Below are 19,009 nucleotides of genomic sequence, written 5' to 3'. Positions count from 1 at the left end.
GTTTCCATGAAACAGAGACTGAACATTGGCGAGTATTATACTTGGAAGCGGTGGGTAGTGTGCACGCCTCCTAAGTCGGACTAGAAATCCACTCCGAGTACCTCTTCTTCACCGGCGGTGTTTTGAGTAGGCTTCTGGAATCAGTTCAATTACCCTGGGGGTTGCGAACAAAGGATCCGATTCGGGAAAGTCGTATTCCTGGTCGTAATGTCGGTCGTGCTGGCGAGTTACCGCCGCTCTGATATCAAATAGTTCTTCCCGGCTGTACATAATAAACACAAAAAAATCTGGGCTAATAATGTAAGAAATACACAAAAAACTAAATACTGCAAAGTTTCCTAAGAGCTATATGCACGGCAGCCCTCTCTGTCAGCGCCATTTTCAGTCAACAAAATGGCGCTGACAGAGAGGGCTGCCATTTCCTTGCCAGTTGGTCAGCGCAAGCTCTAGGTACTCATCCTGGATATCCATCTGGCCCTGCAGCCTTGTGAATTTTGACCTGTTTAAAGGTCTTATTCACATCGGCTACAGAGAGTGTGATAATACAGTCGTCCGGATCAGGTGGTGCTCTCATGCATGGTTCAGTGTTGCTTGCCGCGAAGCGAACATAGAAGGCATTTAGCTCATCTGGTAGGCTTGTGTCACTGGGCAGCTTGCGACTGGGTTTCCTTTAGTAATCCGTAATAGTTTGCAAGCCCTGACACATCCAAAGAGCGTCAGAGCCGATGTAGTAGGATTCAATCTTAGTCCTGTATTGACGCTTTGCCTGTTTGATGGTTCGTCGGAGGGCATAGCAGGATTTCTTATAAACGTCCAGATTAGAGTCCCATTCCTTGAAAGTGGCAGCTCTAGCCTTTAAATCAGTGCAGATGTTGCCTGTAATCCATGGCTTCTGGTTGGGATATGTACTTATGGTCACTGTGGGGACGACGTCATCGATGCACTTATTGAGGAAGCAGGTGACTGATGTGGTATACTCCTCAATGCCATCGGAAGAATCCCGGAACATATTCCCAGTGGTGGGAAACGTAACAAATTGTGATTCTTAAGTAAAAGTATAGATACCTTAATAGAAAGTCACCCAGTAAAATATTACTTGAGTAAAAGTATTTGGTTCTAAATATACTTATTATCAAATGTAAAAGTATAAATCACTTATAATTCCTTATATTAAGCAAACCAGATGGCACCATTTTATTGTTTTTAAAATGTACGGATAGCTAGGGGCACACCCAAACATGCAGACATATTTGACAAATTATGCATTTGTGTTTATTGAGCCCAGCCGATCAGAGGCAGTAGGGATGACCATGTGTTCTCTTGATAAGTGCATGAATTTTACAATTTTCCTGTCCTGCTAAACATTCAAAATGTAACGAGTACTTTGGGTGTCAGGGAAAATGTATGGAGTAAAAAGGACATTATTTTCAAGGAATGTAGTGAAGTAAAATTAAAAGTTGTCAAAAAAATAAATAGTAAAGTACAGATACCCCAAAAAACGACATAAGTAGTACTTGAAATTTACTTTACACCACTGCATATTCCAGTCTGTGCTAGCAAAACAGTCCTGTAGTCTGACCACTTCCGTATTGAGCGAGACACTGGTACTTCCTGCTTTAGTTTTTCCTTGTAAGCAGGAGTCAGGATAGAATTACGGTCAGATTTTCCAAATGGAGGGCGAGGGGGAGCTTTGTATGCGTCTCTGTGTGTGAAGTAAAGGTGGTTTAAAGTTCTTTTCCTCTGGCTGCACATGTGACATGCTCGTAGAATTTAGATAAAACTAATTGAAGTTTTCCTGCATCACATGTATATTCCATTCTTTATTATATACTCAGGGCTTTTTAAGAGGAGATTTGGCTCTAAATTATTTTGTCCATTTGTTACTTTTGTCATATCAGGACAACTGACAACATATCACACTCAACTGATGATTGATAAGAACCACAAGTGTTTAGCAATACGTCTAGATAATTCCATCTAGAAATAATTAGGATATTGACCCGTTTAGGGAACATTAAAAAACAGAAAGCAAAAATGTGCCCTATTTCACCTCCCTCCTATCCGGCACTAGTGAAGAGGTTCCAGATCCCAAAATAAAAGATCAATAGAAAACATCTAGTTCACAGTCGTTAATGTTATTTTTCTATTGTTATTATTTATTTGTTTACTTTAGTTTATTTAGTAAATACTTTAACACTTATGCACAATTGGCCCAGCGGGTTTGGGCGGGGTAGGCTGTCATTGTAAATAAAAATTTGTTCTTAACGGACTTGCCTGGTTAAATAAAATAAAAAACCTACAGAGCCTTCTAGAACTAGGTAACTTGACGCTTATTTTACTCGTCGTACTCAACGCGAACTAGCCTCTGGTTTGCTGAGATTTCCTCGATTCACTAAACTGAACCAATCATACATCGTAACGCAATATTTCAGAAATATATGGGAAGGCACTGGCGTTACGATGCATACCAGAGTGATCATAGGATTAGTGTATGAGCACAGTTTGGTTCTCAATCAAATCTATAAAAACACTTTTTATATTGATACATGTTCTAATACATAGCTACATACCATATAAATAAGACAAACCAATTAGAGGAAACTGAGACTGTTGGATAGATTTAGACAAGTAAAGATTATCTTGCAAAGAATCTGGCAACCTAGATTCATATTCTGCAGGGGGTGGAGCTCATCCTGTCGTCTCACAGTAGTTTCTGGAACCTCATGGTTACAACATGGAGAAAGTGAGTATCAATTGAGTAGCAATTGTCATCAATGTTATGGTCAAACTATTTTCTCTGCGAGATTTACAGTATTGTGGCACCGTTTATAACGGTATTGGTGGTCAATAAGTGGTGTTTGACTTATTTTAAGATTGACAGAAAGCAGTAGCTAGATATTTTACTATGCGGACTCAAGTGCTATTGTTAGCTAACGTTAGCTAACCGGTAATGTTACTATAATAGTAGCTGGCTAACAATTGAGTTCAATTGTATCTACAATCGAATCTAATTTAGACGGCAAATATTTTTGTCCAGAGCGTGTGTCATTTACAGTGAGTATAACCAGCCGATTAGATAGTTAGCTAACTAACGTTACTGATAGCTATGTATGTACCTAGCTAATATAACGTTAACTAGCTAACATAGGCCTGTTCTGTCGATCCGGTGCAGCCACGATGATTTTATGCTCTGAAATTGCTAACATTACTGCTAGCTAGGTAGCTCGCTAATTCAAGTTTACTAACGTTAACATGACTATCAAGCTAGCTAGGGTACTGGTTAGCTAGCAAGAGGACATGGCTGACAAGTTAGCTAGCTAGCTAACAGTTCGCGTTGGGCAGGACTACAAGACAGTCAGAAATCAAATTTACTAGCTAGCTATCATATAGCAGCAGTTCACCTCAGTAAATCATCTTTCAAATGTGCGTTAACCTACATGGTTTAGCTGAAACATAGCTAATATGCATCATGGTAAAGGATAGGTTTCTGCGTTCATCCTCATGGCATATAAGTGTCAGGAACAGGTGACTGGCTTGGGACGGGTTAAACCTTACAGCTAGTTCCTACAGACCTTGTCTGCTTTAGGAATCAGATTGTTTACAGATCTCAAATAGGCGTTTTTTTCACTAAACTGACAAGTAAAGAAGTACTATACCGGGCAATATGTTTACAATTTTGTTAAAGTGAATTTATCAAAGTCCATTTTTCCACTCACAGGTGTCACAGTTGAAAGATCAGGGCAACAAGGCACTGAGTGCAGGGAAAATCGACGAGGCCATACGCTGCTACACCGAAGCATTGGCCCTCGACCCCTCAAACCATGTCCTCTTCAGCAATCGCTCAGCTGCCCATGCCAAGAATGGTAACTACGAGAGGGCTCTGGAGGACGCCTGTCAGACCATCAAGATTAAACCTGACTGGGGAAAGGTGAGACGACATCACAGTTGTCCAGAGGGCGTCGTAGATTTGTATTAGCTGTTGTCAAAAGTGATATGCCTCCATTGCCATGACCTTTGTTTGCACAGGGGTACTCAAGGAAAGCAGCAGCCCAGGAGTTCCTTGGAAGGTTTGAGGATGCCAAAGCGACTTACCAAGAGGGATTCAGACAAGAACCCACTAATCAGCAGCTCAAGGAGGGACTGCAGAACATAGAAGCCCGGCTAGCAGGTAAAAACATTTGAACGGCACACTCCCTCACATGATTATAAAGAAAACAATGGGATCTTGTTTGCGCACCATTCTTTATTTGGCCTGTGGTGAATTTCACCTCATCTTGCCTCACCAGAAAAAAAGATGATGAACCCCTTTGCCATGCCCAACATGTTTGCGAAGCTGGAGAGTGACTCTCGAACCCATGCCCTGATGAAAGATCCAGAGTACAGAGCGCTACTGGAGCAGCTCAGGGATAAACCGTCTGAGCTTGGCTCGTGAGTGTTTCCATGGATACCACTGGTCTTGTTGCACTACATCTGTACATTTAGAAATATACTGCATACTTTGATGCAGTCCCCTTCCTAATGCAAAATTAATTCAGCACAAAGATCATCATGCCAGACTGTCTGACTCTAGTAATATGCCCCAGAACACTAAATTAATTTGTGGCTCCTATTACTTTTCTGTGATCTGAATCAAATACTCTTTGCCTCTGTCCCTCTTCCTGTAGGAAGCTCCAGGACCCGAGAGTAATGACCACCCTGTCAGTCCTGCTGGGGTTAGACTTGGCAGGCATGGATGAAGACGACGAGCCCACTCCACCCCCTCCTCCCAAACGCAAAGAGACTCAGCCACCTACTCCCAAGGAGGAAGACTTACCCGAGAACAAGAGACAGGTAAATAGATGGACCAGGGGTATTCAACTCCTACCCTACAAGTTCCAGAGCCTGCTGCTTTTCTGGTCTACCAGATAATTAATTGCACACACACCTGGTGTCCCAGGTCTAAAGCAGTCCCTGATTAGAGGGTAACAATTTATTTAAAAAACAACCTAGTGGAACTGGCTTCGGGGTCCAGAGTTGAGTTTGAGGGCTATAGACCTTCAGTCTGAGGGAAATAGTAATTCATGCATGCATCTCCTCTCTGCACCCAGACTGATTTGCAATATTTATTGCCCTCTCAGCACTTTGTCTTTTACAGCTTAAATGTCCATTCTGCTTTCACAGGCTCTGAAGGAGAAAGACCTGGGGAACGAGGCATACAAGAAGAAAGACTTTGCCACTGCACTGAAACATTATGAAGAAGCCCTCATGCACGACCCAACCAACATGACATATATTTCAAACCAAGCAGGTATAGAAACATCACTACACACAGACAGACCATAGTGTGCGAGTGAATTCTAGAATCTTCTACAACTCGCTCTAGCTGCCGCCTTAGGTTAAAATATGGTTTTAGGAGAGGCGTTAATATTTCATGACTTAAACTGTAGTTTTACCGTTTTAACTATCCACAGTGATGCATTTCTCTGAAGTCTGTATAGTTAAAAAAAAAATCATTTTATCCATGATAACTAATTGGCTGTGGAATTATTTGGCTTAATCAGAATCATGTGATTAACTGAGTGAACATTTCTACCCCTTAATAAAAATGTATATTTCCATACGGTCAAGGGCAGATAAAGCAGCATAACATTTAATAATGTCCTCAGCAAGTGATTTTGCAGAATAGTTTTGTCCGGTTTATACGAATTATTGTCAAAAGGCTATACAGTCTACTCAATAACACTCCAAGTGAGAGCTTTTCCTACCACGGAAATCTCATGGCAGCATCATGCAGTCAATGTAATTGACTTTGATTTCATGATCTTTAAAATCGGATTGATAATGAGCTAGTTGCATTGGTTTCTAAAGTGTCTCCTCTCTTTGTGTCCATCCCAGCTGTGTTCTTTGAGAAGGCAGAGTATGAGAAGTGTAGGGAGCTGTGTGACAAGGCCATCGAGGTGGGCAGAGAGAACCGGGAGGACTACAGACAGATTGCCAAGTGAGTTCCTTCTCAATTCACTGCAAATAATTATACATGTGAGTCACCCTCTAGGGTATAAACTGCTAGGTGTCTGCTGGGGACAAACAATCATGGGATTAGGGAAGATGAGGTCTCCTGAATAAGCAGCCAATTAAGTCGTATTCACCATTGCCAGGTCACATTTGAGTAACGTTGGGCTCTGCTACAAACCAGGGAAATGTACATGTCAGCATGAGTCATCCAGCTTTCTAATTTTAAGTGCATACACTCCATGCTTAATGTCTCTTTATCCCTATCCTCCTCTCTCAGGGCCTTGGCTAGGATTGGCAACTCGTACTTCAAGCAGGAGAAATACAAAGAAGCAGTCCAATTTTACAACAAGAGTCTGACAGAGCATCGCACCCCTGATGTCCTTAAGAAGTGCCAGCAGGTACAGAAAGTGTTGCCCGTATTGAATGAGGGCTGACGGGATACATTGTTCTGGGGTAGATGACCAATCCGACCAATCGTTGCTCACTATCCCGTCGTTGTGTCTGCAGGCGGAGAAGGTATTGAAGGAGCAGGAGAAGCTGGCCTACATCAACCCAGAGCAGGCCTTGGAAGAGAAGAACAAGGGCAACGAGTCCTTCCAGAAAGGTGTGCGTTTTGAGCTACAGTTGTTGAAAGTGTGTCATTCCTATTGGTGCGCTTATGCGAACTCTCACGCATTGGCCGTGACACACGTTTGACCGTTCTCACGCCACCTCTTATAATCGCATGCATTGGAAAGTACTGCTTTTTTATTTGTCTCATTAGTCCATTGTATATAGTGCGTTTAACTTTTCAACTGTGCTCTAAATCGTTGCGTCTGCTCCTGCAATTTAACATCACGAGCGGAACCTCATTGTCCTGTCTTGCCACAGCATTGTGAACCGCGGCACATTGAAGGATATGATTGGTCTAGTTATGTAAGGGATCAATGGGATTGGAAGCATGTTTTAAAGAAACGCCCCTCAAGATTAGAGTGCAGTTTAATGGAGAAAATGAAAACGTTCTCTGCTGAGTTTATAAAACTGTAGAAAGAACAGCACGGTAGCTCTTTTATGTACAATGTTGTAAACAAAATGAGGTTGCTGTAACTCCTGTCCCTATTGCAGAATGCAGCATGTACTAAAGCCCATTTAATACACATTTACATTAGTCCCCTCGTTTCGAGATTGGCTTTTAGACTGTGACAATGAAAAGGCATCAGACAGACCTACAGTACGTTTTAGCAGGGAAGTTTGGCAGGGTGACCTGATTTGGAACTATGAAAATAATTTTGTCAAACATTGTGAACCCAAAAGTGTAAGTTTGATTATAGAGGGAGAGGGATAAATGGACAAATAACTTGGTTAGATGTAGGGGAAGATTGGTAATCTTGTCTTCAGGAGATTTTTATCTATACTGAACAAAAACATGAACGCAACAATTTCAGTTAAAGTTCACAAGGAAATCAGTCAATTGAAATAAATCCATTAGGCCCTAATCTATGGATTTCATATGACTGGGCAGGGGCGCAGCCATGGGAGCCAGACCCACCTACTGGGGAGCCAGGCCCAGCCAATCAGAATGACTTCATCACCACAAAAGGGCTTTTTCCCCACACTTATTCCCCACACTTGTCTTATTATTCCACTACTCAATTTTGCCAGTGTATCAGCTCATACACACATCATATTTTGTCTATGTAGAGTACGATGAGGACAAGGATCTTTAACTTAAAGGCATCAGCCACCTGAATATTGATATTCATATTTTCTCGAATCAAATCAAAGTTGTCACGTGTGCCGAATACAACAGGTGTAGACCTTACAGTGAAATGCTTACTTACAGGCTCTAACCAATAGTGCAAAATAGGTATTAGGTGTACAATGGGTAAGAAGTAAAAAGACAGTGAAAAACAACAGTAGCGAGGCTACATACAGACACCGGTTAGTCGGGCTGATTGAGGTAGTATGGTGGGTGGCGGGACAATGCAGATAGCTCAGTTAGCCAATGTTCGGAGAGCACTGGTTGGTCGGGCCAATTGAGGTAGTATGTACATGAATGTATAGTAAGTGACTATGCATATGATAAACAGAGTAGCAGCAGCGTAATAGAGTTGGGGGGGGCACACAATGCAAATAGTCTGGGTAGCCATTTGATTACCTGTTCAGGAGTCTTATGGCTTGGGTAAAAACTGTTGAGAAGCCTTTTTGTCCTAGACTTGGCACTCCGGTACCGCTTGCCATGCGGTAGTAGAGAACAGTCTGTGGCTGGGGTCTTAGACAATTTTTAGGGCCTTCCTCTGACACCGCCTGGTGTAGAGGTCCTGGATGGCAGGCAGCTTAGCCCCTGTGATGTACTGGGCCCTACGCACTACCCTCTGTAGTGCCTTGCGGTCAGAGGCCGAGCAATTGCAATAACAAGCAGTGATGCAACCAATCAGGATGCTCTCAATGTTGCAGCTGTAGAACTTTGAGGATCTCAAGACCCATGCCAAATCTTTTGAGTTTCCTGAGGGGGATTAGGCTTTGTCGCACCCTCTTCACAACTGTTTTGGTGTGTTTGGGCCATTCTAGTTTGATGTGGACACCAATGAACTTGAAGCTCTCAACCAAGGTTGGGTTGAGTGATTGAGAAAGGTTGGTCTGATTGAGAAATGTATTCAAACACCCAGCACTTCAGAAACAGAGCAGGGGTGGCCAAACCTCCTGGAGAGCTAGCAGGATTTTCTTGAAGCCTGAATTTAAGAGTTCAGCCAAATTACTAAATGTTGAAGGCAGTCTATGGACAAGGAGACTGCAATCTATGATTTGGTTACCAACTGCCATCAACCATTAATGATTTTCCTGTGCAGAGCCTCAGTGTAGTGGTATTACATTCCCCAGCAAGAAAACCAAATGTCTCAAACAGAAGAGGGGACTAAGTCACAGACCAAAATGAAATAGATTTTAAGTGTAAAGAAAGTTGACTAGCAACAACTGGGAGTGGAAAGACATCCACCATGAGCACCCACTAAATCTGCCCAAGAAGAGGCAAACAAAAGAAAAATCCACACCAAACTTAGACAGGAGAATTGGGAGCAACAGAAGACATCAGATGAAGGATTTGTTTTTCTAGAAATCAAATGGGGAGAGCCAACTAAAGGTGTTAATCCTCCACATCTCTCAAGACTGGAGCACTGGCCAGCCACTCTTAAATATCCTCTGGGCCAGCGCAGGTGAAACACCTTCCCACTAATGAGATGACAAACCAGCACAGGTGTAACACATACTGACTAACGAGGTAACACCAATTGTTGAGCTCCGAGTGATAATGTCCAACCAAAGCCTGTAACAGTGGTAACACTGCCAGGACGTGTCGCATACAACTTTCCACCTGAGAACAGGGATCAATTCCTGCTTCCAACCTTCCCACTTTTTCTAGCATTTGCCGGTCTACCCCATCTCATTACTATCTGAATAAAGTGTCAAACCACCCCAAAAAATTTGGGGGGAAATTTATCCAACAAAAATCTAAAAGTAACAAGGTTGTCAAATGTTTTTTGTTCATTTATTGTTCAAAGTATCCTGAATACACCTGACCTGTGGTTAAAAATATAAACTCAGCAAAAAAGGAAGCATCCTCTCACTGTCAACTGCGTTTATTTTCAGCAAACTTAACATGTGTAAATATTTGTATGAACATAACAAGATTCAACAACTGAGACATAAACTGAACAAGTTGCACAGACATGTGACTAACAGAAATGGAATAATGTGTCCCTGAACAAAGGAGGGGTCAAAAGCAAAAGTAACAGTCAGTATCTGGTGTGGCCACCAGCTGCATTAACTACTGTAGTACATCTCCTCCTCATAGACTGCACTAGATTTGCCAGTTCTTGCTCTGAGATGTTACCCCACTCTTCCACCAAGGTACCTGCAAATTACTGGATATTTCTGGGGGGAATGGCCCTAGCCCTCACCCTCTGATCCAACAGGTCCCAGACGTGCTCAATGGGATTGAGATCCGGGCTCTTCGCTGGCCATGGTAGAACACTGACATTCCTGTCTTGCAGGAAATAACGCACAGAACGAGCAGTATGGCTGGTGGCATTGTCATGCTGGAGGGTCATATCAGGATGAGCTTGCAGGAAGGGTACCACATGAGGGAGGAGGATGTCTTCCCTGTAATGCACAGCGTTGAAATTGCCTGCAATGACAACAAGCTCAGTCCAATGATGCTGTGAAACACCGCCCCAGACCATGACGGACCCTCCACCTCCAAATCGATCCCGCTCCAGAGTACAGGCCTCGGTGTAACGCAAATCCGACCATCACCCCTGGTGAGACAAAACCGCGACTCATCAGTGAAGAGCACTTTTTGCCAGTCCTGTCTGGTCCAGCGGTGGGTTTGTGCCCATAGGCGACATTGTTGCCGGTGATGTCTGGTGAGGACCTGCCTTACAACAGGCCTACAAGCCCTCAGTCCAGCCTCTCTCAGCCTATTGCGTACAGTCTGAGCACTGATGGAGGGATTGTGCGTTCCTGGTGTAACTCGGGCAGTTGTTGTTGCCATCCTGTACCTGTCCCGCAGGTGTGATGTTTGGATGTACCAATCCTGTGCAGGTGTTGTTACACGTGGTCTACCACTGCGAGGACAATCAGATGTCTGTCCTGTCTTCCTGTAGCGCTGTCTTATGCTTCTCACAGTACGGACATGGCAATTTATTGCCCTGGCCACATCTGCAGTCCTCATGCCTCCCTGCAGCATGCCTAAGGCACATTCACGCAGGGACCCTGGGCATGTTTCTTTTGGTGTTTTTCCAGAGTCAGTAGAAAGGCCTCTTTAGCGTCCTAAGTTTTCATAACTGTGACCTTAATTGCCTACCACAAGTGCATGTTCATTAATTGTTTATGGTTCATTGAACAAGCATGGGAAACAGTGTTTAAACCCTTTACAATGAAGATCTGTGAAGTTATTTGGAATTTTACGAATTCTTTGAAAGACAGGGTCCTGAAAAAGGGACGTTTCTTTTTATGCTGAGTTTATATATATTATATTCCACCCTGGTCTTGGGCCTAAGCCATGTCAAAATACATAGCATTGCAGGAAATTAGCTTTAACACAGTAAAATATTCTGGTCTAGGGGTTGTGCCAGGGGGCAATGAAATTCACATAGCAAATCTCACTCCAAACTTTCTTCAAATGTTGGCAGCCCTGAGTTGTGTGTGTATTCCAAAGATTCCCTGGTAGTGTGAGGATATCTGACATGCTGTGTTTATCCTCTCTGTTCTACAGGAGACTATCCTTCAGCCATGAGACATTACTCAGAGGCCATCAAAAGGAACCCCAATGACGCCAAGCTCTTCAGCAACAGAGCTGCCTGCTACACGAAGCTGCTGGAGTTCCAACTTGCCCTGAAGGTACAGCACACTTCACTACAGTCGTGCCATGCATGTATGAGCTTCATCCTCGCCATTACTAATTTATAAACACCAGCTTGATTTTCTTGTATATTATATCCACTGTAGTACTTCATCAGTCAAAAAGGACTGACTGATATTTTCTTCTATCTTTTAGGATTGCGAGGACTGTATCAAACTTGACCCTGCCTTCAGTATGTATTGAGCTTTGAAACTGCTTTATATTTGTGTTAAAGATGCGTTATTAAGGTTTTGTCGACTTTCAAGCCAGTAGTTTTGAAAGTAGCACTCAAGACCCAAAAAGGGTCTCTGAAAATTGTGAATTTTGTGTAACACGTCGTGGCTCTCTAGCCCTGCCAGTGTGTGCACAATGAGATGTTTTGGGCCCACCCCACAACCTCATTGGACAATACTCGGCCGACTTTAACCTTGCAACCTCATTGGGCATGATTCCATCAGGTTAGGTTGACGTAGGGTACTAGCCAGCGAACGAGCGAGGTGACTGGGAGTTGTCAATGTGATAATGTAATTTTGTAGGCTACATTGGAAAAGGTATAGGCTACTTCTATGTTTGCATCAAATACCCTACTCTCTGCAAGTCTGGTAGCCTGTATATTATATATTATAGAAGCCTTAGGCTACATGATGGACAGCTGGGGCAATCGATAGCTGCAGTGTGTTTTGGACTACCATTGGATAGCCGTTTGGTGTTGATAAACTCACAAAGGACAAATGCAATTATTGATTTGGGTTATTGACATTACAGGAAGGTAGGCCACAATGTTATAATCTATAAAGGGGGGAAACACTTCTATAGCCAATACATCTAAATGGATGGAAGTAAGCAAAATCCTTAGTACCCAAATTCATCAAGACACGTCAGTGATACCATTTAGGAAGCAAGATTGTGACCACAATGCTTCTGATCGGGTTGAAATTATCTTTTAATGTATTTGCGGCTGAAATGCCAACTCATCTGTAGCCTACATATTTGCTGGTCCAAAAAGCATATTTTTTTTGATTGGGCTACTTTGTGTCCGGATCAATGCATTGAAAGATGAGTGACATTAACTGTCAAGGTCTACTATATCCAACTGTTAATTTGTGATGCGTTCAACTTTGGATGCATTCATATAGTTATATTGATTTTTTTATCACTTTCATTTAAAAAAGCATGCAAGCAACTCCGTTTTGCAGAGCGCGCAGCAGTAAATTAAGGAACGGGCTTAGCTAACGTGCACGAAATCCCGGAAGAATTGAATGTACAATTTTGGGGATTCATAGGCTAGGAGATGACTACAGATGGTTTATAATGCATGTATGGACCATACAGCGTCAAGTCCAAAATGGGGGGGGTTTGAAATGTACATAAGTTGATTTCAAACCTCGATAATACCTCTTTTGAAGGAGTATTTTACTCAAACTCTTGTCAGTCCACCATTCTTTTACTTTGCACATACAGGTCTCATAGCTTTTCTAATAGCAGGCCTGTTTACTTTTTTGCTCTTACTTGATTTTGGGCATCAGGAGACTGAAAGCAATAGACTGTGTCTTGAGTACTTGAATGCTGACGTGCAGTTGTTTTGAACTGTATCGAACGTGGGCCCTTTAAAAGCATAGACCTCATTTAACTTCTCTCTCCACAGTAAAGGGATACACACGGAAGGCAGCAGCTTTGGAGGCCATGAAAGATTTCACTAAAGCGATGGTTGCCTACGAGAAGGCTCTGGAGCTTGACTCTACCTCCAAGGTACAGTATGACAGATTTATATTGGTACACTAGCAGGATCTCCTTTACTCTATTTTAACAAACATAACGCAATGGTAAATCTAAGCGCTGGCAGTAGCGTTACAGGTCTGGGGGTGTGTCAGAAATATTTTAGTAGTTTTCACAGACGTTATTATGAGCACAATAGCTGTTGGTGGTGCGAAAGAGCTGGGTTTTGATGAATAAACAAGTTGTAGGTGTGACGAGGGCTTGGCCACTCACTGGCAAATCAAGGTGCTCCATGGCTTAATACTGCATGTGCTTGTCTCAAGTTCTGTAGGTTATTGACGGGCTTTGTGTTGTCATCAATTTAAATTCGGCTGGGGGCACGGAATTTTCTCGTCCTAGTCCACTGTGGACTGATATGACAGTTTATTAAATAGCATAGGTTACAGTAACAAGTGATTTAAAGTAAAAAAAAACATCCAGTGTTTGGATCACTACTGGCTGTAACCGAACGAGTAATGCGTGTTTGGAGCAATACTAGTGGCTGTATCCAAGGCTCAGCCAATCGTTCACATAACAACAGAATGCAGAGCAGCACTCGACTGAAGAAAGAAGAGACAACTAATTTACTAGTTACAGCATAAGTGCGCGCTAACTTACTTTTGTACATCACGCTGGTCCGTACAATTGACCTTTATTTTAGCGCCCAAAAAACGTAATACTTCCAGATCAACTGTAATATCAATACCATTGTAAAGCACAATTTCTCCCCTTTCCAACAAAATCAATGACGAGACCTTCATGATGCCCATCGCTTTTTAAAAATGGCGGGTGGGGAAGCGAAACTAATGCGTGATAGTGAGGAGAGATGTCCTGAAACAGCTTTTTTTCACTAGATCTGTCCAACTTATCACCTTATCGCCTCTAAAATGTAAATAAAACACTATAAAGAGTTTATATAATGTGTCGTTACATACCTATTTTAAGGTTTGTGTCGAATTTGAATCGAGTTTTTAGGGCGGTGCTAAAGTGATCTTCAGAAGTAAACGGCGGCTTTTGAGAGTCATGATAGCTTGCAGTGATGACGCAAAAAATTACTAGGTATCCCCCTTACCCTGTTCCTTTTCTGTTTTTAAACGGTGAGAGAAGTGCTACACCTGGTGGAGAGAGGCTGTAAGCAGAATTTGTTGCTTTATGCGTGCTGTACGTTACGCCATGACACGTCACGATGTAACGTACAGCGTCGGAGGGGGCAGTTTTCCCCCAAACTTTTCTCCAATACTATAGAGCCATTACCATGTCAGTCAACGCTTGAATAGAAACGTAGTTCACACCCCAGATCTTTAAGTCAACACAGTCGCTACAGTCCCATTTAGTTTTCTTTGCAGCCTCGTTTGAATGTCGCGGTTGCGCACATTTGTACGGAATGGGGTTAGCGTACGTTACGTCATGAGCTGTAACTGAAAAACAACTGGCATTTGGAAAGTTTGAGGTGAGGGAGAAAGTATGGTGGAACAAGTATTAGCATTGTTAAGTATCTTGCTAGCTGGATTGATTTATCCGTTAGCTAGTCAGAGTAATGTTGAGCAACATTAGCCAATTTAACGGATCAAATAATTGAGTTTATGGTGTGAAATTAGCTTGCTAATAAAGTCAGATGGTTCAGATGAGCTAACGTTAGTAACCTAATTTTAACTAATGTTTTCCCTCAACAGTATGTGGTTAATTTTCAATCCCGGTAATGGGATGATATGACAACAGCCAGTGAAAGTGCAGGGCGCCAAATTCAAAACAACAAATCTCATTATTAAAGTTCCTCAGACATACATGTGTCTTATACCATTTTAAAGGTAATCTTGTTGTTAATCCCACCAAAGTGTCCGATTTCAAATATGCTTTTCAGCGAAAGCACTACAAACGATTATGTTAGGTCACACCAAACCACAATAAGCACAGTCATTTTTCCAGTGAAAGATAGCAGTCACAAAAAGCACAAATAGAGATAAAATGAATCACTAACCTTTGATGATCTTCATCAGATGACACTCATAGGACTTCATGTTACACAATACATGTATGTTTTGTTTGATAAATCTGAGTTTACATTGGCGCGTTACATTCACTAGTTCCAAAAACATCTAGTAATAGTGCATAGCCACATCGTTTCAACAGAAATACTCATCATAAATGTAGATGATAATACAAGTTATACACATGGAATTATAGATATACCTCTCCTTAATGCAACCGCTGTGTCAGATTTCAATTTTTTTTTACGGAAAAAGCAAACCATGCAATAATCTGAGACGGAGCTCAGAACAATAGTCAAATTAGCCGTCATGTTGGAGTCAACAGAAACCAGAAATTACATGATAAATATTCCCTTACCTTTGATGATCTTCATCAGAATGCACTCCCAGGAATCCCAGGCCCACAATAAATGCTTGATTTGTTCGATAATGTCCGTTATTTATGTCCAATTAGCTACTTTGTTTAGCGCGTTTGGTAAACAATTCCAAAGTCACAAAGCGCGTTCACTAAAACGTGACGAAACGTCCAAAAGTTCCGTAACAGTCAGTAGAAACATGTCAAACGATGTATTGAATCAATCTTTAGAATGTTGTTAAAATAAATCTTGAATAACGTTCCAACCGGAGAATTACATTGACTTCAGATGAGCGATGGAACGGAGCTGCCTCTCGTGTGAGCGCGCGTGGTCAAAGAATGTTCACCTCATGGCAGTGGTGACTCATTCCTGTCTCATTCGGCCCCCCCTTCACAGTAGAGTCATCAGACTAAGTTCTACAGACTGTTGACATCTAGTGGAAGCCATAGGAAGTGAATACTCATTCATATCTCGCTGTGATTTCAATGGGATCTTGGTTGAAACTCGACCAGCCTCAGAATTTTCACTTCCTGTTTGGATTTTTTCTCGGGTTTTTGCCTGCCATAGGAGTTCTGTTATACTCACAGACATAATTCAAACAGTTTTAGAAACTTCAGAGTGTTTTCTATCCAATACTAATAATACTATGCATATATTAGTAACTGGGACTGTTTACTTTGGGCACCTTTCATCCAAGCTACTCAATACTGCCCCTGCAGCCATAAGAAGTTAAACAAGTGGATTCAGGGATCAAGTGTAGCTGGAGCTGGGCCTGGCTTAAGCTGGATGCCACTATAGAGGTGGAAGGAACACCACACACTTTCCCTCTTTCTCACTTCTTCAATACAGTGGCTAAAAAGGGGTATGCCAGGTGTACACTCTGCCTGAAAGAGATCAATTATGCCAGCAAAGGGTATCATGCTCTGCTGGCACATTGTAGAACAGATGTCCACAGGCAGAAAGTGTATAATGTGCAGTGTAGCCCAAAGACATTGTTTTTGTTGTGTTGAACTTGACAGTAACACGTGTGAGTGAGGGGGGATTATAATTTAAAAAACTCTGTGACCTTTATTTTTGCACACATGTAGCCTTGTGCACTTGATCGACGTCTACTATAGTGGCCACTATAATAGAGCAAAAATAGAATGCCTGTTTGTTTCATTCTATTTCTACTTTAAGATGGTTTTTTCCCAAGTGAAATATTTAGATGTGTGTGGTCACAAGCGTTCTATTATAAAGGCTGTCATGTCTAACTGCAATATTAGTGTGTTGTTTTTTCTCAAGACTCGAGTGTCATTTGCAGTAAAGTCTAGAAAACAAATAACATCGGGTTGCTTTCTTTACATTTTTTAGCTGTGAGTTAGGTTCACATTAACCACTTTTTATTTTACACACAGACTGATCATGTAGATCATATTCTTTGTTGTTTAATTAGTTAAAACCTGCATTTTCCCCCTAGCAGTTTTTTTTTTTGCATGTGCAACAAAATAGTGTCACCTTTTTTGGGCCCTCGGCAGGTTACATCCCTGTCTATTGTTCCATGTGCATATGGGTACTGTGCGTCGCGGCTGGTTAGGCTGTGCTTCTGTTGTCAAAATCCATGCGTTACCTCAAAGACCAGCTTTTGGTTGGTCTTTAAAAAAAACACCAGCGCGTACTGAAATTGGTACTTTGGCGCATGATTTTAAGGACACAACTTAGATATTTCCACCTCAGCGCAAGCGAGCTCATTATAAAACAAGTAAAAACAAATCCTGACACTAGGGTTTGAAATTAGCGAGCGCCGGCTTTAACTGGTCGAAAATTGCAAACTAACGTGCGTTTGACAATTGCGCCGACTTAACGCCAAAAGTAGAGCCCTAGAAATATCTATTAAGGGCCTCCCGGGTGGCGCAGTGGTCTAGGGCACTGGCGCAGTGGTCTAGGGCACTCCCGGCCGCGACCGGGAGGTCCGTGGGGCGACGCACAATTGTCATAGCGTCGTCCGGGTTAGGGAGGGTTTGGCCGGTAGGGATATCCTTGTCTCATCGCGCTCCAGCGACTCCTGTGGCGGGCCGGGCGCAGTGCGCGCTAACCAAGGGGGCCAGGTTCACGGTGTTTCCTCCGACACATTGGTGCGGCTGGCTTCCAGGTTGGAGGCAGTGTGTTAAGAAGCAGTGCGGCTTGGTTGGGTTGTGCTTCGGAGGACGCATGGCTTTCGACCTTCGTCTCTCCCGAGCCCGTACGGTAGTTGTAGCGATGAGACAAGATAGTAATTACTAGCGATTGGATACCACGAAAATTGGGGAGAAAATGGATATATATATATCTATTAAATATGAATCCATGGATTTTAGTTCTTCTACCTTTTTTGTTGTTGTTGGTGTCACTGACAAAGCTGAGGCTAACCGTTGAACTATCTGGCTCTCCATTCCGGGTGCAGGAGGCCACAGAGGGCATTCAGCGCTGCCTGATGAGCCAGCACGTGAGGAACGACGACAGTCCAGAGGATGTGAAGAGGAGGGCCATGGCTGACCCGGAAGTGCAGCAGATCATGAGTGACCCAGCCATGCGCATGATCCTGGAGCAGATGCAGAAGGATCCACAGGCACTCAGCGAGTAAGCGGGCCAGCTCTGTGCATCATCACACGCACATGTACACACTCACTACACAGTATACAGCACATGCACCACAATCACACACTAATTGGCGAAATTAGTTTGAAAATAAGTTAATTGGTTTTCCCTCCCTTATTTCTCCCTCTCAGTCACCTTAAGAATCCAGGCATTGCTCAGAAGATCCAGAAACTGATAGATGTGGGACTTATAGCCATCCGGTGATGAGTAAGGAGAGAACAGGCCCAGACCCATGAAGAACAGCAAGACCACAGTGGATCAAGATTCCATTCCCTCCAGTTATAACAACACTCCCCTCTCCCTTCCACCCTCAAAATTATACTGTACGCCATCTTAACGAAACTTCAACCAACAAAGGGTTTCATTTTTACTTTGTCCATCTTACGGCCTTAATGAAATTGTACTTAATCTATTCCTCATCAGAGAACTCTCTGAAACAAATAATTGAATTAGGAAAAGGTATCAAAGCCCTGTTAAAGTAGCTGAAGACAAGGCTAGAGCTTTGTTTGGTACGATGATACTGCAGCTAATAACAAAAGTACTTCAGCTAATAACAAAACAAGTAATGCTCTATTTTGTGGTCTCTGTTGGGTGTTCGAACAATGTCAAGGTGCAATATGACTGCTTCGTTTTTCACTTCCTTTGCGTATTTAAAACTGCTGGTTCCTGCTTGGATCAGATAGCCAGTCAATATCTATGTTGGGCGCCTGACTATGATGACCCACCCCCCCCATCTTTCATAACTTGAGGTCAATGTAATTTTGCTACCGGTGTACAGAGACGGGCTTACAATCTCACATTACTGTGCTTACCAGATCTTTAGAATTAAATGTTGTTCGGTCTTGTAAGTACTGATCTTGGGATCAGGTGTTCAAACTGGATTAAAGGTGATTGAACGTTGAATCTCTTCTCCCTTCATTAAACCC

General features: G+C 42.6%; 1 protein-coding gene across 1 annotated transcript; it reads left to right on the top strand.

Moving 5' to 3' along the window:
- The first annotated feature begins 2,474 nt into the window (after nucleotides 1-2,474).
- On the top strand, nucleotides 2,475-18,986 carry LOC139537077 (stress-induced-phosphoprotein 1-like). Its single transcript, XM_071337956.1, has 14 exons — nucleotides 2,475-2,743; nucleotides 3,719-3,928; nucleotides 4,027-4,168; nucleotides 4,287-4,428; nucleotides 4,665-4,830; nucleotides 5,161-5,287; nucleotides 5,875-5,977; nucleotides 6,269-6,389; nucleotides 6,499-6,595; nucleotides 11,243-11,367; nucleotides 11,525-11,561; nucleotides 13,014-13,117; nucleotides 17,890-18,065; nucleotides 18,215-18,986. Exons 1-14 carry the CDS (start codon nucleotides 2,735-2,737, stop codon nucleotides 18,285-18,287), a joined length of 1,632 nt encoding a protein of 543 aa, XP_071194057.1. The 5' UTR covers nucleotides 2,475-2,734; the 3' UTR covers nucleotides 18,288-18,986.
- Nucleotides 18,987-19,009: the final 23 nt, after the last annotated feature.

This window comes from Salvelinus alpinus, chromosome 13 (assembly GCF_045679555.1).
Source record: "Salvelinus alpinus chromosome 13, SLU_Salpinus.1, whole genome shotgun sequence".
NCBI classification, from domain to species: Eukaryota; Metazoa; Chordata; class Actinopteri; order Salmoniformes; family Salmonidae; genus Salvelinus; species Salvelinus alpinus.
Note: the sequence above shows the minus strand (reverse complement) of the source record. Positions and strands in the feature narration are given on the sequence as shown.